Raw genomic sequence first — 20,437 nt, 5'->3', positions numbered from 1 at the left:
ACCTACTAACACAAGATTTTATATCATATTTGCCTACTCTGCTGATGTCTGTTCTAGGACTACTTTTGCATTTCAAAATGTTTTGTTCATTTAATAAATGTCTCCACTTGCATTCAGTCTCTCTCTTAGTTGTCCTCTTGCCTGCTTTTGGGACCATCAATATATAAAATAAGTGAAGGACAAAATAAGAAATCATCCTGTTAAAAACAATGTGAATGCTTTCCAGTCAGTGGCTAAATCAAGAGTGATGCATAGTTCAAGGTTAAGTGGCTAAACAAACAAAATAATTTGCCTTGCAATTCGCAGTCAGAAGATTTTTGTAATAGCTGCCAGAGTTTACCAAATAGCCTTGAAAGATCCCCAGAAAGTCTGAAGAAATATTATTTAAGAAGGTTTAAAGATTTAAAAGGTCAGCAAAATCTAAATAAATATAACGAGCCTATGGTTTGGGGTGCTGGGTTTGCCTCGTGGTATTCCATCATCTACCCATTCTATTCTATTCTATTCTATTCTATTCTATTCTATTCATGTGTTTATCCATCCATCCATTTTCTATACCCACTTCTTCTATACAGGGCTGCGGGGGAGCTGGTGCCTTTCTCCAGCGGTCAACAGGTGAGAGGCGGGGTACACCCTCAACAGGTCGCCAGTCTATCGCAGGGCAACACAGAGACACACAGGACAAACAACCACGTACACATCCATTCGCACCTAAGGGTTATTGAGAGAGACCAATTAACCCAACAGTCATGTTTTTGAACTGAGGGAGGAAGCCGGTAAAATTTGGGTTAGAGACTCACAACCTCAGCACTGCATGGTATGAATACACACCGGCACAAAATACCTGTTATTAGCTTTAATTATTAATGCAAAACAATATGATGGATTGGATTGGTTATTGGTTACAACAGTGATATGCAAAGAAATGCTTCTTGAACTTTCTCATGTTTTAACACATTTCAGTCACATACTTCACTGTATTTGATTTGGAGTTTGTATGACAGATCAATACTTTCTATTGACAGATCAATACAGATCAATACAAAGTATTGTTTCTTGTATTGTTACAAAGTTGGTTTCTTAGACAATATTATTGAGCAAACAACATCATGAAGACCAAGGAGCACAGCAAACAGGTCTGGGATAAAGAAGTGGAGAAGTTTAAAAGACAGAGCACTGTTCAATACATCATCTAAATACCAGAGTTTGGTACAACTGCAAACCTACCAAGATATAGCATTCCAACAAAACTAATAGCCAAGGCAAGACGATCATGAATGAGAGGAACAACTGAGAAGCCCATCGTAACTTTGAAGTAGCTGCAGAGATGCACACTTCAGGAGGAGAAATCTGTTATTTGTTACAACTGTTTTTTGTGCACCCCACAAATCTGACCTTCACGGAAGAGTCGCAAGAGCAAGGCCAATATTGAAAGAAAACCATTAGAAGTCCTGTTTGCAGTTTGCCACAAGTCATGTATGAGACACAGCAAACATGTGAACGAAGGTGTTCTGGTCAGATGAGACCAAAACTGAACTTCTTGGCCTACATTATAAAACTCTAACACCATTCACACTGTTAAACATGGTGGGAACAGTGCTATGTGGAACATGTTCTTCAGCATGAACAGGGAAGCTGGTTAGAAATAATAATTCACATTCCAGTGGGACAAAACACTAAACTTACAGACATAGCAGCAATGCAGTGGTTTAGATAAAACACATTTGTGTGATAAAATTGCCCAGTTAAAATGTAGAGGGAACTAAAACTGAGAATCTGTGGCAAGACTTGAAAATAATTGTTCACAGACATTCTCCATTCAGTCTGACTGGTTTTAAAGAAATTTACAAAGAAAAAATGGCCAAAACTGTCTGTTTTGAGAGTTGTACAGCTGATAGTGTCATGAGTCACACCTGTGTTGTGTTTTCTGTTATTTGTACCCACCTGTTTTTCATGTAGTTCTGTTAATCCTCTGTTGTATTTAAGTCTGTGTTTTCTGTTCCCTCATTTTGGTTTGTTTGTTTATCCAGCTGCTTTGCTATTAATCCTGTTTTTTCTGTTACTCCTGGTTCGTAAGTTTTCTTTCATATCCTGTAAGTTTTTGTCTGTTCGTTAAGATGTATCCATCCTCTATGTGCCTGCCGCTGTCCTGCTGTCACTATGGTTCTTTGCCACCTCCAGTCATGACATATAGAGACATGCTCTAAAAGACTTGCAGCCATAAGTACAGAAAAAGGTAGTTCCAAAAAGAATCAACTCAGGGTGCTTATAGAAACTCACGCCAGACTTTTAAATTGGTATCTGTGAAAAACTGTCTAAAACCATGCATTAATTATTCATCCATTCATTTATTGATATAAATAGTGCCTTTAAAAACACTGCTAAGGTGACCAAAGCACTTAACAGTAAGTTCACAAAAACAGAGTGAGAATCAAGAAAAGAAAATATAAAAACATACAACCATAAAAGCAGACAACAGGAAAATAAGAATCATAGATAAAATGCCACCATACTATGTGATATTAAAAGCCTGCCTGAAAAAAGACTTTATCTTAAATTTAAAGATGCCTGGGTCAGTGGTGGAGCGAAAGTCTAATGGAAGTTGGTCCAACAGTCAGGTTGCTGCCAGTGAAAATCCCCGGACACCCCAATGCTTAAGTCTAGTCCTTGCAACATCTGATAAATGTCGATTTGATGTCCTCAGGGGACTTCCATGTTCATTCATTTACTTCCATTTCATTATTTTGTACTGCAGCGTGGCACTAAATTGCATTAAAGTTTGTTGTAACGTAACAAACTACAAAAACGTTCTAGGGGTATGAATTCTGTTGTGGAGCAGTGTGTTTTGTTCTAATTAAAAGTTAAACATACTGGAATGCAAGAGCCTTGTAAAAGTTTCTTTAAACGCCGGTTTTCAAATAAAAGAGCAGCAGCTTTCCTTTGAAAATGTTTGAGGATATACAGGGGTTGGACAATGAAACTGAAACACCTGGTTTTAGACAACAATAATTTATTAGTATGGTGTAGGGCCTCCTTTTGCGGCCAATACAGCGTCAAATCGTTTTGGGAATGACATATACAAGTCCTGCACAGTGGTCAGAGGGATTTTAAGCCATTCTTCTTGCAGGATAGTGACCAGGTCACTACATGATACTGGTGGAGGAAAACGTTTCCTGACTCGCTCCTCCAAAACACCCCAAAGTGGCTCAATAATATTTAGATCTGGTGACTGTGCAGGCCATGGGAGATGTTCAACTTCACTTTCATGTTCATCAAACCAATCTTTCACCAGTCTTGCTGTGTGTATTGGTGCATTGTCATCCTGATACACGGCACCGCCTTCAGGATACAATGTTTGAACCATTGGATGCACATGGTCCTCAAGAATGGTTCGGTAGTCCTTGGCAGTGACGCGCCCATCTAGTACAAGTATTGGGCCAAGGGAATGCCATGATATGGCAGCCCAAACCATCACTGATCCACCCCCATGCTTCACTCTGGGCATGCAACAGTCTGGGTGGTACGCTTCTTTGGGGCTTCTCCACACTGTAACTCTCCTGGATGTGGGGAAAACAGTAAAGGTGAACTCATCAGAGAACAATACATGTTTCACATTGTCCACAGCCCAAGATTTGCGTTCCTTGCACCATTGAAACCGATGTTTGGCATTGGCATGAGTGACCAAAGGTTTGGCTATAGCAGCCCGGCCGTGTATATTGACCCTGTGGAGCTCCAGACGGACAGTTCTGGTGGAAACAGGAGAGTTGAGGTGCACATTTAATTCTGCCGTGATTAGGGCAGCCGTGGTTTTATATTTTTTGGATACAATCCAGGTTAGCACCCGAACATCTCTTTCAGACAGCGTCTCTTGCGTCCACAGTTAATCCTGTTGGATGTGGTTCGTCCTTCTTGGTGGTATGCTGACATTACCCTGGATACCGTGGCTCTCGATACATCACAAAGACTTGGTCACAGATGCGCCAGCAAGACGTGCACCAACAATTTGTCCTCCTTTGAACTCTGGTATGTCACCCATAATGTTGTGTGCATTTTAATGTTTTGAGCAAAACTGTGCTCTTACCCTGCTAATTGAACCTTCACACTCTGCTCTTACTGGTGCAATGTGCAATCAATGAAGACTGGCTACCAGGCTGATCCAATTTAGCCATGAAACCTCCCACAATAAAATGACAGGTGTTTCAGTTTCAGTTTCATTGTCCAACCCCTGTATATCAGCAAAACATACCAGCAACAGGTAGCTTCTGTCAACTAGAAATTAATCACACACATCCTTACCCACCCTCTAACAAAAGGCATAGATGGACATTTAGGGATCGTTTGACATATTATGGTCTTCTCCCCGTGCTTTCAATAATATTTCCCCATTCAGACAAGGAATTCAATCAGTGACCGTGTATGAGAAACCATGTGGCAGCCATCTTAGGTGTACCACCACAGATTGACATGAGGATATCCTCTAAATGACCAGCACTGCATTCTTCATCTCTGCTACTCTTTCTTTACCGATCAGGACCACGGCGAGCTCCCTGGCCGCCTCACTCTCAGGAGGGAGAGGCCATCTCCTGCTTTCACAGAGAAAAGGCAGCTTTACTTCCCTCATCTGCAGAAACTCTAAACTCCCCTCCTACCCCTCCCCTCTGCTTCCTTCTCACATCCGCAGCACCGACCGACCAATAAAACGGAGTAAACGCGTAAGCATCGAGCGCTCCGCGCAGGCGGAGAAAGCTCAGTGTAGAGCAGACTGAACCTCCTCCAGCACCACTCGTACTGCTGACATATCTCAGCGAGCAGTTACGATCAGGGCCTATCCCCGTCTCCACTTCGGACACATTCCACCTTAAATCTCGGCAAGGGATAATAAATAAGCGGCACAACTATAATCTGGGGGATCACAGGTTGTAGCAGGGACGCATCCCTTCTAGAGCAAGATGTTAGATCCGTCGTCCAGTGAAGAGGAGTCTGATGGGATAGTGGAGGAAGAAAGCAAAGAGGCAATGGCACCTCAGGCCGGGTCCCGCATCTCTCCCAGCAGGACCAGCGAGAGCTCTGGTGGACTGGCGCCCAGTAGCAGCCGCAGCAGCGCCCGTCCGACCAGCCCGAGCCCGTCCGCCGCCAGCGAGGAGAAAGAGGACCTGGAGAAGCTGCACAGAGAAGAGGAAGAGCGCAAAAAAAAGCTGCAGCTGTATGTTTTTGTCATGCGATGTATCGCATATCCCTTCAATGCAAAGCAGCCTACTGATATGGCAAGACGACAGCAGAAGGTAAGGCCCTCCCGTCGGAACTGAAGGCAGAATTAATACATGATGATGAATTGACTTCTTTCAGTCCGCAGATGACCTAGATAAGCTGGAACACAGAAGGTGAGGTATGGCCACAAGGCCCATCGGATAGTGCATGAATGCATCACTGTCCCAGTGAAAAGCACACATTGTTTTTTAACGCAAAAATGTTGCAATCCTCGGAGCATGACAGGAACATAGGGGCAAAACCGATAATGAAGGGACCGGTGGTGCTGCAGAGCTGCACACACACTACACTTCATGTTCGTCCAGCCCTGCAAGCTCATTAATTGAAAGGGTGTTCTGGAGCCGCTGGATGGCGATTTAAAGCAGGATGGTGTCACTGCCCTACTTGGCCTGCATGTCCCCTTGCATATGCAGCCATACAGGGGCTACGTCTCCTGCCCAGGTCAGAGTTATTTGCAGCATCACTTATCCATTTAATTTTGCCTTCCAAGGTGACTTTTAGGCACACACCTTCATAGGATGCCACATTACTAGATTCTGTTCTGTATGGATTACCTTTACTTCTCAAAGGCCTTCTGTAACACTTTGCGTCCACACATTACATTTCCGTACTATTTCTCACATAAAAAAAAAAAATGCAACAGAAAGGAGACAAAGCCCTCGTTCTAGTTTTACACTCCTGCTGAGTTCCCCCATTGATACTGCAGCCAGTTTTGGGTCATGTTGTCCTTACTGTCAAAGTCACAGGCCTTACTGTAGGGGAGGAGCCTTCTATGGATGTCACTGTTCTTGTTTGTACACCAGAAATGGTGTCTGCTTTTTTCTACTCTGAATGAAAAAGTGATTGTCATGGTTTATATTGGAAAGGTTAATGTCATATTCTCGGTGAATCCACAAAAGGATACATGGTAGATATCTAAGTTTATCTATGCATTGGTAATATAAATCCATATAAATGTAATTGAATCTGCTTGTTTTTACTCAAGCGGCAGACTTTACTTCTCTTACACTGTTGAGCCATATGGTCTGTATTTTCTGCTGACTCACACACAATTGCACGTGGGAAGCAGAAACCGCCACGTTTCCATGTATTTGTTTGTTTGTGGTCCCATTGAGCATGTAGGTTACTTGGTAATGCACTCTGATGTCTGGTGGCCAAGACAGAGTCATCTGCTGTGGGCGAGTGAGTACCTGGATAGCACTGTGATGCTCCATACCATGTAAATCAAAGAGCATTATCTATCTGTTCAAACAGTCATGCAAAATCAGCACTTAGAGATAAATTATAAGGAACTTTGTCAGGATTAGATACAGAATACCTTTCCAATCAAGGTGAATTGGTTTAATTTAAGCAGTTAATGAGGAACATTCACTGCACCGAAAAGCTTTGAGTTGATTACATCACAATAGCTTTCTGCATTTGTAGTTTAAACTAGGGCTCACTATTTCATCTTTTCACTCATCTAATGATTATGAAGGGGCCGAATGGGATTTTAAAATAATCATTTTCAGCAAAAATACCATGGTTTTATATTATTAACAAAAATTAAATCAAGAATGCATAACATGATCAATAGCTTTTATTTAACAAAGACAAAGCGATATATATTAAAATAGCTTCTAAAATAATACAACATTGATTACTGAAGGTATAACAATCGGTTACCATATTTATGATTATTTTGATACAGAGACTTCAGCAAAAATTTAGAAATTTGAATAATTTAGTTGTAGTTTTTAAGTATATTATACCGTTTTGCAATAAATTCTATTCAGGTCATTTCAGTTCATTTAGCACCAGTTCACAAGTAATATTATCTAAAGCCACTTAACAACACAAATGGGTCCAAATCATTTCCAGAACCATAAAATTAAATCAGTTCAGCAAACAATTAAGTAAATGGACTGATTCAGATAAAAAAAGATAGGTATCAGTCCAGTCCTAGTTATAAAACAGTCCAGTCAAATCTAGTTTTGAATGCAAAGGAGTGAAAAGCTATCTTTCTAAGGAAGCCCAGCAGATGACATCAAGTGACTGATTTAGAGACAAGATGCAGCTTCCCAATCATAGTTTTAAAACAGCAATAACTTTCAGTTTCCACTACACCAAGGTTCCTGATGTTTGAGACATGGAAAATTTCCAATTGTCTGTTTTCTGAGGGACGGAATATTGTAATAGTCCACTTTCAGCCAGCTGATCTGCAGTGAGCAAGAACAGCTGTGTTTGTGTGTGTGTGTGTGTGTGTGTGTGTGTGTGTGTGTGTGTGTGTGTGTGTGTGTGTGTGTGTGGGTGTGTGTGTGTGCGTGTGTGTGTGTTTGTGTGTGTTGGGGGGGCATCTATGCATTATGTGACGCTGTGTGCTCCATACAGTTGGAGAAACTCTAGTGTATGCTTTCTCTGCTGCAAGTATTTTAAATGTCGGAACAGCAACTGAAACATGCTTGCATGTGATTCCCAGTTTGTCACATTCGTTATGAAGAAAACAAAATTAATGCATTCCAGCTTGTTAAAAACAACGATTAACCTATAGAATCAGTATGTGCTCCTGCATTCGATGACCAATGTGATATGTGGCCTTTTTTTTTTTTACCTTTTTAGCTATTATAGATCAGTCATAGAAATATGATGAAACAATATCTCTAATGAAAAGACTTAAAGGGCCTCAGCGAAACATGTGGAGCAGCTCCGCGATAATCCGTTATTAGAAGCTCTGGCACACAAACCGCACCAGTGATGAGCTATCACAGAGAAACAGGCTCGGATGCAAACCATGCTAGCTCTGGCTCCACTGCTGCTCCTTAAACTGTATTGCCACAACCTTGTGAAAGGATAAGCCATGGGGGGTGGAGGTTATGGAACAGGCTGTTGCCTCCCTTTTCAAGGGCAAAGGAAAATGTTTTTGTTATTTAACATGAAAGCTGCTGTTTGTTTGGCGGAGGAGTGCTCATGCATAATTAACTGGTGGCACGTTTACACGCAAGGCTAACCATCTTTGGGCATGCTTATTCTTAATGGTAAAGAGTAAATTATTGAGTTTATCTGCACATGTATAGATTTGTGTTGGTGCAATCATTGTGATTGAGCAGGAGGCTGTAATCTGCCTTTACTCAATCACAATAATCTCCCTGAATAGCTCAAACAGTGGTGAATATATAAGAGTGAGCAGAAAGTAAAGTAAAAGGAAAAATTACCATTCTTTCTTAAGATTTATACAGAATCTTTTTTTTTCTTACAGCATTTTTCTAAATGCCCATGGTGTTTTTTTTAAATGGTTGCTTATTCTCATTTGTCATGTAGCCCTTTAAATCAGTAAACCACACAACCACTTCTCAAAAAATCTAATTTATTTATTTATTTATATCTTGGTAATAAGTACTGCATCACTGTTTAAATCTTTAATTTTTTATAAAATATAAAAATGTTATAAATCTCTAGAGTGCTTAAGTGAGGACATCCTACATTGTTGGATTGGTTAGGGACTTTCTTTTAAGCACAACTATGATATTCTTATACTACTTTTATAAGGGAGTGCTGTAAAAAACAACTGCTATTAATTAAATCTTATTCATCACACCAATTTGTTTTATAAATTACAATGTAGCAAATTTCTAGGATATAATTTGGCCTAATTATCTTATCCTCCAGCAGGTTGAATCAATGCCCTAATGTAATTAGTACTCTTGGCAGAGAAATTGGACAGTTCCATCTTTAAAGTGGTCTTTATTAATATGTTAAAGCCAGATAACAGCTTTGCAATGCACTCTGCTGCATTTGGAACTGACCTGTCCATATTGAAAGTTTTCTCACCTCCAAATTGCCATTTGGTTTGGAGAAGCGAGAATCTGGAGTAAGAACAAAGAGTGCTATAAGGAGTTGCTTACAGATAAATGGCAAATTACAATGTGAACAAAAGCAGATGAAGCCGCTCATACTTTAATAAGTTGGACAAAAAAGATTCGGAAGGATGCTTCCTTGGATAACTTGTTTTACATTAAAGGTTCTATAGTACCACGTGAAGTATTTACACCTCTTAAACTTAGTCATTTCTCATGTTACAACCACAAACTTTTGTGTTCAACTTGTTTTAATCCAGCACAACTAAATAAAATCCAGTGCTACTAATGGTCTTTAGAAGTCACCAAATTGGCAGTGTTCAGCCCATCTTTCAAAACAGAAACAGCATTGTACAACTCCAGCTGCAAAGATCTAAACATCAGGTGAATAAATTCAATGTTGAAAGAAACAAGTTCTGCTCGGAGTTTGTGAACCTTGAACAGACCATCCTCATGGTGACACGCGGTGGTAGCAGCATCATGCTGTGGGGTTGCTTTTCTTCAGTTGGGACAGAGAAGCTGGTCAGAGTTGACTGTAAGATGAATAGAGCTAAATTCAGGGCAATCCTGGAGGAAAAAACTACTAGTGTGGATGTTCACCTTCCAGCAACAGCCTTACATCTAAAGCCACAGCTACTATGGTATGCTTTAGATGAAAATATAATCATGTGTGAAAATAGCCTAGTCAAAGTCCAGACCCCACTTTTCAAATTTCTTTATGTAAAAAATTGAAAACCAAACTATTGTTTTCCTTTTACTTCAGATTTATGCAATACTTTGTGTCAGTGTATTATATAATATTTAACAAAGATACATTGTGGTTGCAATTTGACAAAACTGGGAAACTTTAAAGTTCTGTTTGTACTTTATATAAGTGAATGGCAGGTCAATACCCAAATAATAATATTAAGTGGATCCTAATCTTTAAACTGACATATAATTGAGTGGAAAGGTTATAAAGCTGAGGTGAATTAAACTGAAATAACTGAGCATGTGTAAAACTGGCAACATAAAAACAAAATCCAATTGAAACATTAACATGATGCTAAATTCAGCCTGGTTTACTGACATTTTACAGCTTTATTGTTTGTTATTATGCACCCTCTTTGTCACGTATGCTTTTCTCAATTGTTCTAATAATCTTTGAAAAAAATCTGGAGTAAAATGATTAAAATACATGTGACAGACAGATATGTAAAGAGACAGGAGCAGCCTGCTCCCCATTTGTTGCAGAAAATAGACAGTACACCATATGACACTGAAATTATTTGAATCATCTTAACGGTCTTAAGGGTGTTGTGCCCAGAAACAAATGCATCAAGCATGCGTTGCTGGCAAGTGTCAAAGTCAAACTTTTAGTTAACAATAAAACACGTCAGTCAACGTGTGAAAGCTGTTGCAGAAAAATGTTATTCTCTACTGTTTCATGGTTCATTCTGTTGCCTTTTTTGTTATCATGGTGCGGCATAAATACTGAAAAGTGAAGGTGTTCCATGATGCTACAGATATGAAAGTGTATCCAAAAAAGGGTGACAGCTGAAAAGCAGCAGGTGAAGTACCCCCTCACCAGCAATCTGTGCAGCCTCCTGAAACATATCACAGCTTCACAAATTACACATTCCTCACTCTCTCAGGAAGCAGCTAAAAGGGGAAAGCTCCAAAATTTTATTTTTATTGTCTTTTCTTTTAAAGATAAATAGATATGGGGTCCAACTATTTTATGTTTCCTTAATTACAAACAGTCTACTGTAGCTTTATTCTCTCTGGCCAACATGGTCACACAAATAGCTACTCACAAGCAAAAATTACTCTGTCTCTGTGTGAATATGCAGGAATGTTAACAGTTTGAATTGTGCAAGGAATTTTTCCACTGATAAAACCAACAATAGTGAGTTATCTGTGTTGTATGTGTTAATTAGTATGTGTTAATCTAGTCTAAAGCATGTCTCCGCACAGAATACTCTTTGGGTGGTATACTCACATTGGTGGTCTAATTTTGGTAAGCAAGTGCAAAAAAAACTTTGTTTTTTCATCAGGATTTTGGAAAAAAAAGAACCTTAATGCAGTTCCTTGCAAAAACATTTTATGCAAGTTATGTTGATAAGATGACTAGACATCAGACAAAATCTTGCACAAATTTTCTGAAAAAAATCCTTTGCTCAAGGATAAGCAGCTAAATTAAAGACTTAGACTACAAAGCCATTGTGTTCTGCAGAGCACCTCTTAGAAAGGAAGCAGATTTATCTTCTCGAGAACAGTTGTTGTTTTCTGTCTTCATAGGCTGAGGCAGATAGATCTACTCGGTCACGTGATTTCATGTTATATTACCCCATAAGATACAGCACGAGGCCATACTACACATTAAAGCAGTACTAAAGTGGAGCAAGATGAGGACTCGTTTCTTGAGAGTAGATGTTAAATTTTTAAAACAGCATGAAGCCTTTTCAGATTAAATCCATCGATTTTACACTGACTCTACACTGCACACATAAGTCTGAGGCGAATGATAGTTATGACCAACAGTTTCAATCCTGAACCACAAAAACTTGAATACACACTAGTGATGTATGCCTATGTAAAGCAAGACATGTGATCTGAGGGAATAATAACATCTATTAGGAAGTTTCATTAGCTCAGAAACATCAGACCAAATATAAAATGTTGGATCTATGCAGTATGTTTAAAATTGCCGAGCTGTTTGGGAATGCACACAGAACACACTGTATATGTGTGTTGAGTTCTTTATTAATAGAAAATTAGATGACAAAAAGAAAATATAAAGTTTAGAAGCATTTATGTATACAGTACAGACCAAAAGTTTGGACACACCTTCTCATTCAAAGAGTTTTCTTTATTTTCATGACTATGAATATTGTAGCTTCACACTGAAGGCATCAAAACTATGAATTAACATATGAGGAATTATATACTGAACAAAAAAGTGTGAAACAACTGAAAATATTTCTTATATTCTAGGTTCTTCAAAGTAGCCACCTTTTGCTTTGATTACTGCTCCATACACTCTTGGCATTCTGTTGATGAGCTTCAAGAGGTAGACACCTGAAATGGTTTTCCAACAGTCTTGAAGGAGTTCCCAGAGATGCTTAGCACTTGTTGGCCCTTTTGCCTTCACTCTGCAGTCCAGCTCACCCCAAACCATCTCGATTGGGTTCAGGTCCGGTGACTGTGGAGGCCAGGTCATCTGGCGCAGCACCCCATCACTCTCCTTCTTGGTCAAATAGCCCTTACACAGCCTGGAGGTGTGTTTGGGGTCATTGTCCTGTTGAAAAATAAATGATGGTCCAACTAAACACAAACCGGATAGAATAGCATGCCGCTGCAAGATGCTGTGGTAGCCATGCTGGTTCAGTATGCCTTCAATTTTGAATAAATCCCCAACAGTGTCACCAGCAAAGCACCCCCACACCATCACACCTCCTCCTCCATGCTTCACAGTAGGAACCAGGCATGTAGAGTCCATCCGTTCACCTCTTCTGCGCCGCACAAAGACATGGTGGTTGGAACCAAAGATCTCAAACTTGGACTCATCAGACCAAAGCACAGATTTCCACTGGTCTAATGTCCATTCCTTGTGTTCTTTAGCCCAAACAAGTATCTTCTGCTTGTTGTCTGTCCTCAGCAGTGGTTTCCTAGCAGCTATTTTACCATAAAGGCCTGATTCACACAGTCTCCTCTTAACAGTTGTTCTAGAGATGTGTCTGCTGCTAGAACTCTGTGTGGCATTGACCTGTTCTCTAATCTGAGCTGCTGTTAACATGCGATTTCTGAGGCTGGTGACTCGGATGAACTTATCGTCCGCAGCAGAGGTGACTCTTGGTCTTCCTTTCCTGGGTCGGTCCTCATGTGAGCCAGTTTCTTTGTAGTGCTTGATGGTTTTTGCGACTGCACTTGGGGACACTTTCAAAGTTTTCCCAATTGTTCGGACTGACTGACCTTCATTTCTTAAAGTAATGATGGGCACTCGTTTTTCTTTACTTAGCTGCTTTTTTCTTGCCATAATACAAATTCGAACCCTAACCCTAACAGTAGGACTATCAGCTGTGTACTGTATCCACCTCCTGCACAACACAACTGATGGTCTCAACCCCATTTATAAGGCTTGAAATCCCACTTATTAAACCTGACAGGGCACGCCTGTGAAGTGAAAACCATTTCAGGTGACTACCTCTTGAAGCTCATCAACAGAATGCCAAGAGTGTGTGGAGCAGTAATCAAAGCAAAAGGTGGCTACTTTGAAGAACCTAGAATATAAGATGTATTTTCAGCTGTTTCACACTTTTTTGTTCAGTATATAATTCCACATGTGTTAATTAATAGTTTTATGCCTTCAATGTGAAGCTACAATATTCATAGTCATGAAAATAAAGACAACTCTTTGAATGAGAAGGTGTGTCCAAACTTTTGGTCTGTACTGTATATATATGAAAACTTCATTCTGCTTGTGTAAAAAAGAACGGCATTAGAATTATGTTAGATTGTTGTTTGGGCCTTTAAGAATTGGCTCTTCATGTGTGCATTTCAAGTAAGAACCACCACTGGTGTTGGCACAATTGTTAGTACCCCTGCTGTCAATACATATATTTATAAGTATGGCCAACAGGACAGCTATGGTTATTTGAAAGGAGATCTTTGACCATTCGGTTTGGCACAATCTCTCAAGAATTTCCAGAGTCCTGAATTTTATCTTATGCTTCTGAGCTCAGTCCACATGTTTTTCCACAGAATTTAGGTCTGGAAACTGAGTTGAAAGAACACAGATTTTGTGTTTGTTGAAACAGTTTTTTTGTGATTCGACCATATGTTTTTATTCATCATGTTCCAAGACCCCATGACAACCAAGTTTCAGGTTTTCTGACACATTTTAAAGAGTTCATGATGCCATGCACTCCAACAAGCTTGCTATAGTATTTGGAAGAGAAACTGTCCCACAGCAATACATAAGATAAATGAGCAGCTAAAAAAATTGGTCCTCTGTTACCAATTAGAAGTCCCTAGAAATTCCTAATAACCTAAAAAAGAAAGGATAGGTGAAAAAAATACTTAAGCTACACTTATTTTAAAGGGACTGTTGGGGTATTAATAATTTTGCCACCATTGATTTAGTTAAAAACTGTTTTTCTGTATGAATTAATACATTCAACTTAATATTTAGATTTTTTTGGATATGTTACTGCAGTAAAATATGCATTTATTTAAAGTTATTTGACACATCTTGAATATGCCTGCTACTGTAGGTGATTCACAAATTAAAATAAATAACAGGATGATCAGATGAAGATGGGCTGCAAGTAATGTACAAAACCTGTTACCATTTTCTGCACTCCAAAGTAATTGAAGTCCAGGATCTCTATGCCGGTTATCCATCCATCTAACCCACTGCTTGGCTCAGCAAGCAAATGCCTCAAAACAGAACCAAGGAATTTCCTGATCCTCTTCTTTATCCAACTTTAATCACATTGAGTGCTTGTAGGCTCTTATCCAAAGTGAGATTTACAGTGAGGAAGGAAAATGCTCCGTTTTTGAACAACATTGAGAAGGCTTGAACGCTAATTCAACAGATGCTGATAGTGAGCACACCAAAAACAGACACCTCTGTAGGCGGATGGCTCGTGGCAATTACTGAAAAGATGTATATTTATATTAGTCTAGTGAATTATCTGAAAGAGCAAAAGATAAATAATTTCGTGTTTCTTTAATGTTAGAACAGATAATAAAAATGCAGCAAAAGTTATTTCTGTCATGTACAGATGCTGTCTGATAAAAGTGTGGATTTCCTGACAAAAACACTTTGCTTCACGTTAAAGGTTGATTAGCAGTCACATTTAAAAACTTCTAAATCCTTTCAACTATTAGTAATAATAAAAAATAATTTTTTTAACCACTATGCACCAAGTGTTTTCTGGGTATCTGATTTTCAAAACAGTGCTACTTTAGTTTGCAATAAATTAACCGATACACGATGAGTATAATTTCATACTCATGTGATTCAACAAAGATATTGTCTACTTAGCATGATTTAGCAGTTGTCAGGCAAAATTGTCTTAGCTCCATTTTTAGTCAATTTTGATTTTCTTGTTAAAATCAGTTTCCTTGATCAGCCCTCAAATCTGTTTGCAGTTTCACTGATACATTTTCCATGATGAGTATCGTAATTAAAATGTAACTTTGACCAAACTGTCCGAATTTATATTTAGGAGGAAGACATTTTCTTCATTTCCTGAAAAGTTACATTTTTGGTGATGCAAATATACAAAGATACAAAGCCTGATGTTTTAGGCATTCCTTTGTCACATAACTGGTGTCATAAGACTAGTTTTGCATTCTCGAAATTAATAACTACTCATCCCGCATCTATACCTCTTAACCTTGCATGGCAACGCAGAGACACATAGGAAAAACAACAATGTACACACATACTCATACTTTAGAGCAAGCTAGAAAGACCAGCAGACCTAACTGTCATGTTTTTGGAGGGTCGGAGGCAGAGTACCCGGAGAGAACCCACGTGTACACTGGGAGAACATGCAAAATCAATGCAAAAAGGCAAAACCGAGATTTTAAATGCTGATTAAATTAAAATCAGTGTCATGTTAAACTTTTCTTTTGTTGCTACATTATGTGATCTTTCTATGTGAGCACTGTTTGATTTTGTTTTACACAACTGATACACAGGTTTCTCAGTTTTACTAATCCTGAGTTATAATTAGAATCACAGATGTCCCGTAAATGTAGTATTACGCAAGATCACACTCCGTGAAAACTAAGTCAAAGTTAAGTTCAAGCAAGTTAACACTGAATTAATTTGTATTCACGGTTTAACACATAATTTGTACTTTGAACTTAATTCACAGCTCCAAAAGCATCCAGTTCATATTTATTTATTTATTTGCATTTACATTTTGCTTTCTGTCAAATAGCTGAGCCGTAGTAGCTGTTTGGGCTGATATACAGGTCCTTCTCAAAAAATTAGCATATTGTGATAAAGTTCATTATTTTCCATAATGTCATGATGAAAATTTAACATTCATATATTTTAGATTCATTGCACACTAACTGAAATATTTCAGGTCTTTTATTGTCTTAATACGGATGATTTTGGCGTACAGCTCATGAAAACCCAAAATTCCTTTCTCACAAAATTAGCATATTTCATCCGACCAATAAAAGAAAAGTGTTTTTAATACAAAAAACGTCAACCTTCAAATAATCATGTACAGTTATGCACTCAATACTTGGTCGGGAATCCTTTTGCAGAAATGACTGCTTCAATGCGGCGTGGCATGGAGGCAATCAGCCTGTGGCACTGCTGAGGTCTTATAGAGGCCCAGGATGCTTCGATAGCGGCCTTTAGCTCATCCAGAGTGTTGGGTCTTGAGTCTCTCAACGTTCTCTTCACAATATCCCACAGATTCTCTATGGGGTTCAGGTCAGGAGAGTTGGCAGGCCAATTGAGCACAGTGATACCATGGTCAGTAAACCATTTACCAGTGGTTTTGGCACTGTGAGCAGGTGCCAGGTCGTGCTGAAAAATGAAATCTTCATCTCCATAAAGCTTTTCAGCAGATGGAAGCATGAAGTGCTCCAAAATCTCCTGATAGCTAGCTGCATTGACCCTGCCCTTGATAAAACACAGTGGACCAACACCAGCAGCTGACACGGCACCCCAGACCATCACTGACTGTGGGTACTTGACACTGGACCTCTGGCATTTTGGCATTTCCTTCTCCCCAGTCTTCCTCCAGACTCTGGCACCTTGATTTCCGAATGACATGCAGAATTTGCTTTCATCCAAAAAAAGTACTTTGGACCACTGAGCAACAGTCCAGTGCTGCTTCTCTGTAGCCCAGGTCTGGGGAATGCGGCACCTGTAGCCCATTTCCTGCACACGCCTGTGCACGGTGGCTCTGGATGTTTCTACTCCAGACTCAGTCCACTGCTTCCGCAGGTCCCCCAAGGTCTGGAATCGGCCCTTCTCCACAATCTTCCTCAGGGTCCGGTCACCTCTTCTCGTTGTGCAGCGTTTTCTGCCACACTTTTTCCTTCCCACAGACTTCCCACTGAGGTGCCTTGATACAGCACTCTGGGAACAGCCTATTTGTTCAGAAATTTCTTTCTGTGTCTTACCCTCTTGCTTGAGGGTGTCAATAGTGGCCTTCTGGACAGCAGTCAGGTTGGCAGTCTTACCCATGATTGGGGTTTTGAGTGATGAACCAGGCTGGGAGTTTTAAAGGCCTCAGGAATCTTTTGCAGGTGTTTAGAGTTAACTCGTTGATTCAGATGATTAGGTTCATAGCTCGTTTAGAGACCCTTTTAATGATATGCTAATTTTGTGAGATAGGAATTTTGGGTTTTCATGAGCTGTATGCCAAAATCATCCGTATTAAGACAATAAAAGACCTGAAATATTTCAGTTAGTGTGCAATGAATCTAAAATATATGAATGTTAAATTTTCATCATTACATTATGGAAAATAATGAACTTTATCACAATATGCTAATTTTTTGAGAAGGACCTGTATATTTCTGTACTCATATATAATGTATCTGTGGGAAAAGTCATTATAAAAGCGAGGCAAGTTTATTTATATAGCATATTTCAGCAACAAGACAATTCAAAATGACAAAAACATAAATAAGTAAATTGCAATGACATGATAAAGGAAAGTTAAAAAAATTATAAAAAGGGACTACAGACAAAAATATAATAAATGCACTCGATGCTTTTAGACCTTTTTTGCTGCTCCTGTTCACATATCAGGGTTTGTCTTGTTAGAAAGAACAAACAATCTGATATTTTCATGTAAAAGTGACCTATTAAGACTACATTTTAAGCATTGTGGGTTGTGTTGTGAAGAGCATTCTGAAGCTCTTCTTAAAATATATCCAGGTTTTATTGAAGCAAAACCGCAGCTGCTCATAAACTCATACTAATGTAAACTAAAGCATGAAGTGTGCCATTACCTCTGCTGTATTTAAATGCGCCATGGTCCGAGACATAAATTAGAAATGAAACACTAAACGTTTCGGTCCATGAGGATACTTGTAGAACCTGCCATGCAGGCACAACCTAGTACCAGTTATTGATATTGATTGTTCAGTCTGCATCATTAAGTTTGTTAGATGGAAAGACATGCAGTTGATCAATACCACAATGCCACAAAGACAGCAGTCCAGAGATGTTTGTGTACCAGACTGACCACAAGGCTTGCAAACAGCAAACAACCAGATACTTTTGTTGAAGGAATATATTGACAACTTTCTACTCTGGGAAGAGTTTCAGTTTGTGCAAATGTTTATTAGTCATCTGCAGCCTTTCAGTGTAAATTAAGAGCTGAAGAATTTGGCCATGATTTTGCAATCATGGGCAGTGTTATGGAACACTGACTTAAAAGTAAAGCGGCTAAAGCATGGACATGAAAGGACAAAGAGGATATAGGCTGTGGGGGAGATTTGTTGTGGTGATTTTCCACATTAAAGACAGAGGAACCAGGGCAGGGCCATTACTACAATCCTCTCTGCCTCTCACTCTGATGGCTCTCACTGAGGCATGAAGAACACAGCGAGCGGCTGGCGAGCCTGCACGAGGCTAGATGTCAGGTAGACGCTTAGCTCAAATTCATCTGTCCTGGTCTTCAAATGTTTATGTCACAACTCCTTTGAACAGAGTCACTAAACAGCACTCTGCCCATGGCAGACTTTTAACATAACAGTGGTTCTGTTCAGAGGCACTTTGATTTCACTCAGGACCACAGCTTTGATCGCTAACTTTGACTGAGGAAGTCATATTGACCAGATACAAGTCCAACAATGCATAGGAATAATGATTTAAATATAGTGGACATTTTATAGAAAAAAACTTTCCCTTACAAAATAATCGTGTGAATATATTGCTTTGAATAAATATTTAGATCTTGTTGTCACTAAAGCCTTATGTAGTTGGCAGTTACACCATTACATTTAAAATGTCAGCATTACCTTGACTCAGATGGGTTTTCTTTTCAAAAGACTACACTATAAAAAGTAGAAATGAACCAAAGATTCTTTGATAGAAGTAGAAGTTTTGAATCAAACTGAAAATTAGGGACTTAATACCCCCATTCATGCATGTGTTTCATAAGGATATTTGCCCAACTGTTATTTGATCTTTATCATAGTACTTGCTGCCGACTGATGCATTTTTAGACTGAAAATTGTGAGAGTTTCTTAGTTTGTCTGCATGTATTAAGCAAAAGAAAATAAAGACTTCTCAGTATTTTACCTGCCAGTCACCAAACAAGCGCGATCAATAGAAAATAGGCAAATTCCTACTTTTTGTTGAATAATTGGTGCCTTTCTACTAAAACGTTTCCTACAGTTTGTGACAGTCTTTATGTGTTATTTTCATTTTTCCAGCATATGTGGTCAGTGTGAAATAGTTGAAATAGCATTTATGATTTGGAAATAGTTTCAAAAGTTAGACTATTAAACATTTACAATCCATATTTAAGGAACACTGAACTTGAGTAAATGTTGTCCTGTTACTGCAGCCTTTTTTATCCCTGTATGAAAATATTTTTATGTTTTTTGCACTTTTTATTTTCAGTCCATAGTTCTTGTTTATCAATAAAAAAAAAATTGTTCCTCCAAAGGTCTAACTAATACTGTCAGGCTGACATTTATTTAAACAGATCCCTCCCTCTTTGATACTCAGTGTGAACCTTTTTAACACCATCCAACATTTACCAGAGATAATCACCCCATAAAGCAATGAGCGAGGGAGAGCAAAGATGGAAAACCATTTGGATTTTAAAGAAAAGTGATAAATGGGAGGATGGAGTCTTAGTGGGAATAATGTAGCAGCAATGGAAACACTGACCCACAGTCAGCTTTGTGTTTTATTGAAAAACACATATATCACTGGTATCATGGTACTCTGGGTTTCATGCAAATTAAGCAAACTCCTCATGGAGCTATTAGCAAGACTCTTCTAGAAGAAGCAATGTAATAAAATGCAAAAGTCAGCAGAACTCAATAAATATATATATTCTATTGTTCTTTTGAGTATCTTCACACCAGTGGCAATTACTCTAAGACTGCAAGGGAAGCTCAGCTTCCCCTAAAATGTCAAAAATAAATGATCAAATATATACTGTTGTGTGTACATGTCATTGACTAAATATGCGCTACAACACGCTCAACTTGTGTTCAGAATCAGCTTCTTATCACTGGTAATGACGCGGCTTTCCTCTCACTCATTCCCGCAGCTTCACAGTGCTTTAAACAGTGAGTTCAATAGTGAAGCAAAAATGCTGGGCTTTATCCCGCCCATCGGACGC

The 20,437-nt window shown here is 39.0% G+C and overlaps 1 protein-coding gene across 15 annotated transcripts in view; it reads left to right on the top strand.

Moving 5' to 3' along the window:
* The first annotated feature begins 4,733 nt into the window (after window positions 1-4,733).
* cadpsb (Ca2+-dependent activator protein for secretion b) overlaps window positions 4,734-20,437 on the top strand; it is a 117,971-nt gene continuing 102,267 nt past the window's right edge. For 7 of the 15 annotated variants that reach the window (XM_047346730.1, XM_047346726.1, XM_047346731.1 and 4 more), the window contains exon 1: window positions 4,738-5,282. In XM_047346730.1, coding sequence (XP_047202686.1) covers window positions 4,950-5,282 — 333 coding nt within the window. In that variant the 5' untranslated portion in view covers window positions 4,738-4,949. Of the gene's footprint in view, window positions 5,283-20,437 lie in introns of all 15 variants that reach the window. The other 8 variants (XM_047346739.1, XM_047346737.1, XM_047346738.1 and 5 more) reach the window with 4 other exon arrangements.

The sequence above is a fragment of the Girardinichthys multiradiatus genome, chromosome 20 (assembly GCF_021462225.1).
Source record: "Girardinichthys multiradiatus isolate DD_20200921_A chromosome 20, DD_fGirMul_XY1, whole genome shotgun sequence".
Classification (NCBI taxonomy): Eukaryota; Metazoa; Chordata; class Actinopteri; order Cyprinodontiformes; family Goodeidae; genus Girardinichthys; species Girardinichthys multiradiatus.
Note: the sequence above shows the minus strand (reverse complement) of the source record. Positions and strands in the feature narration are given on the sequence as shown.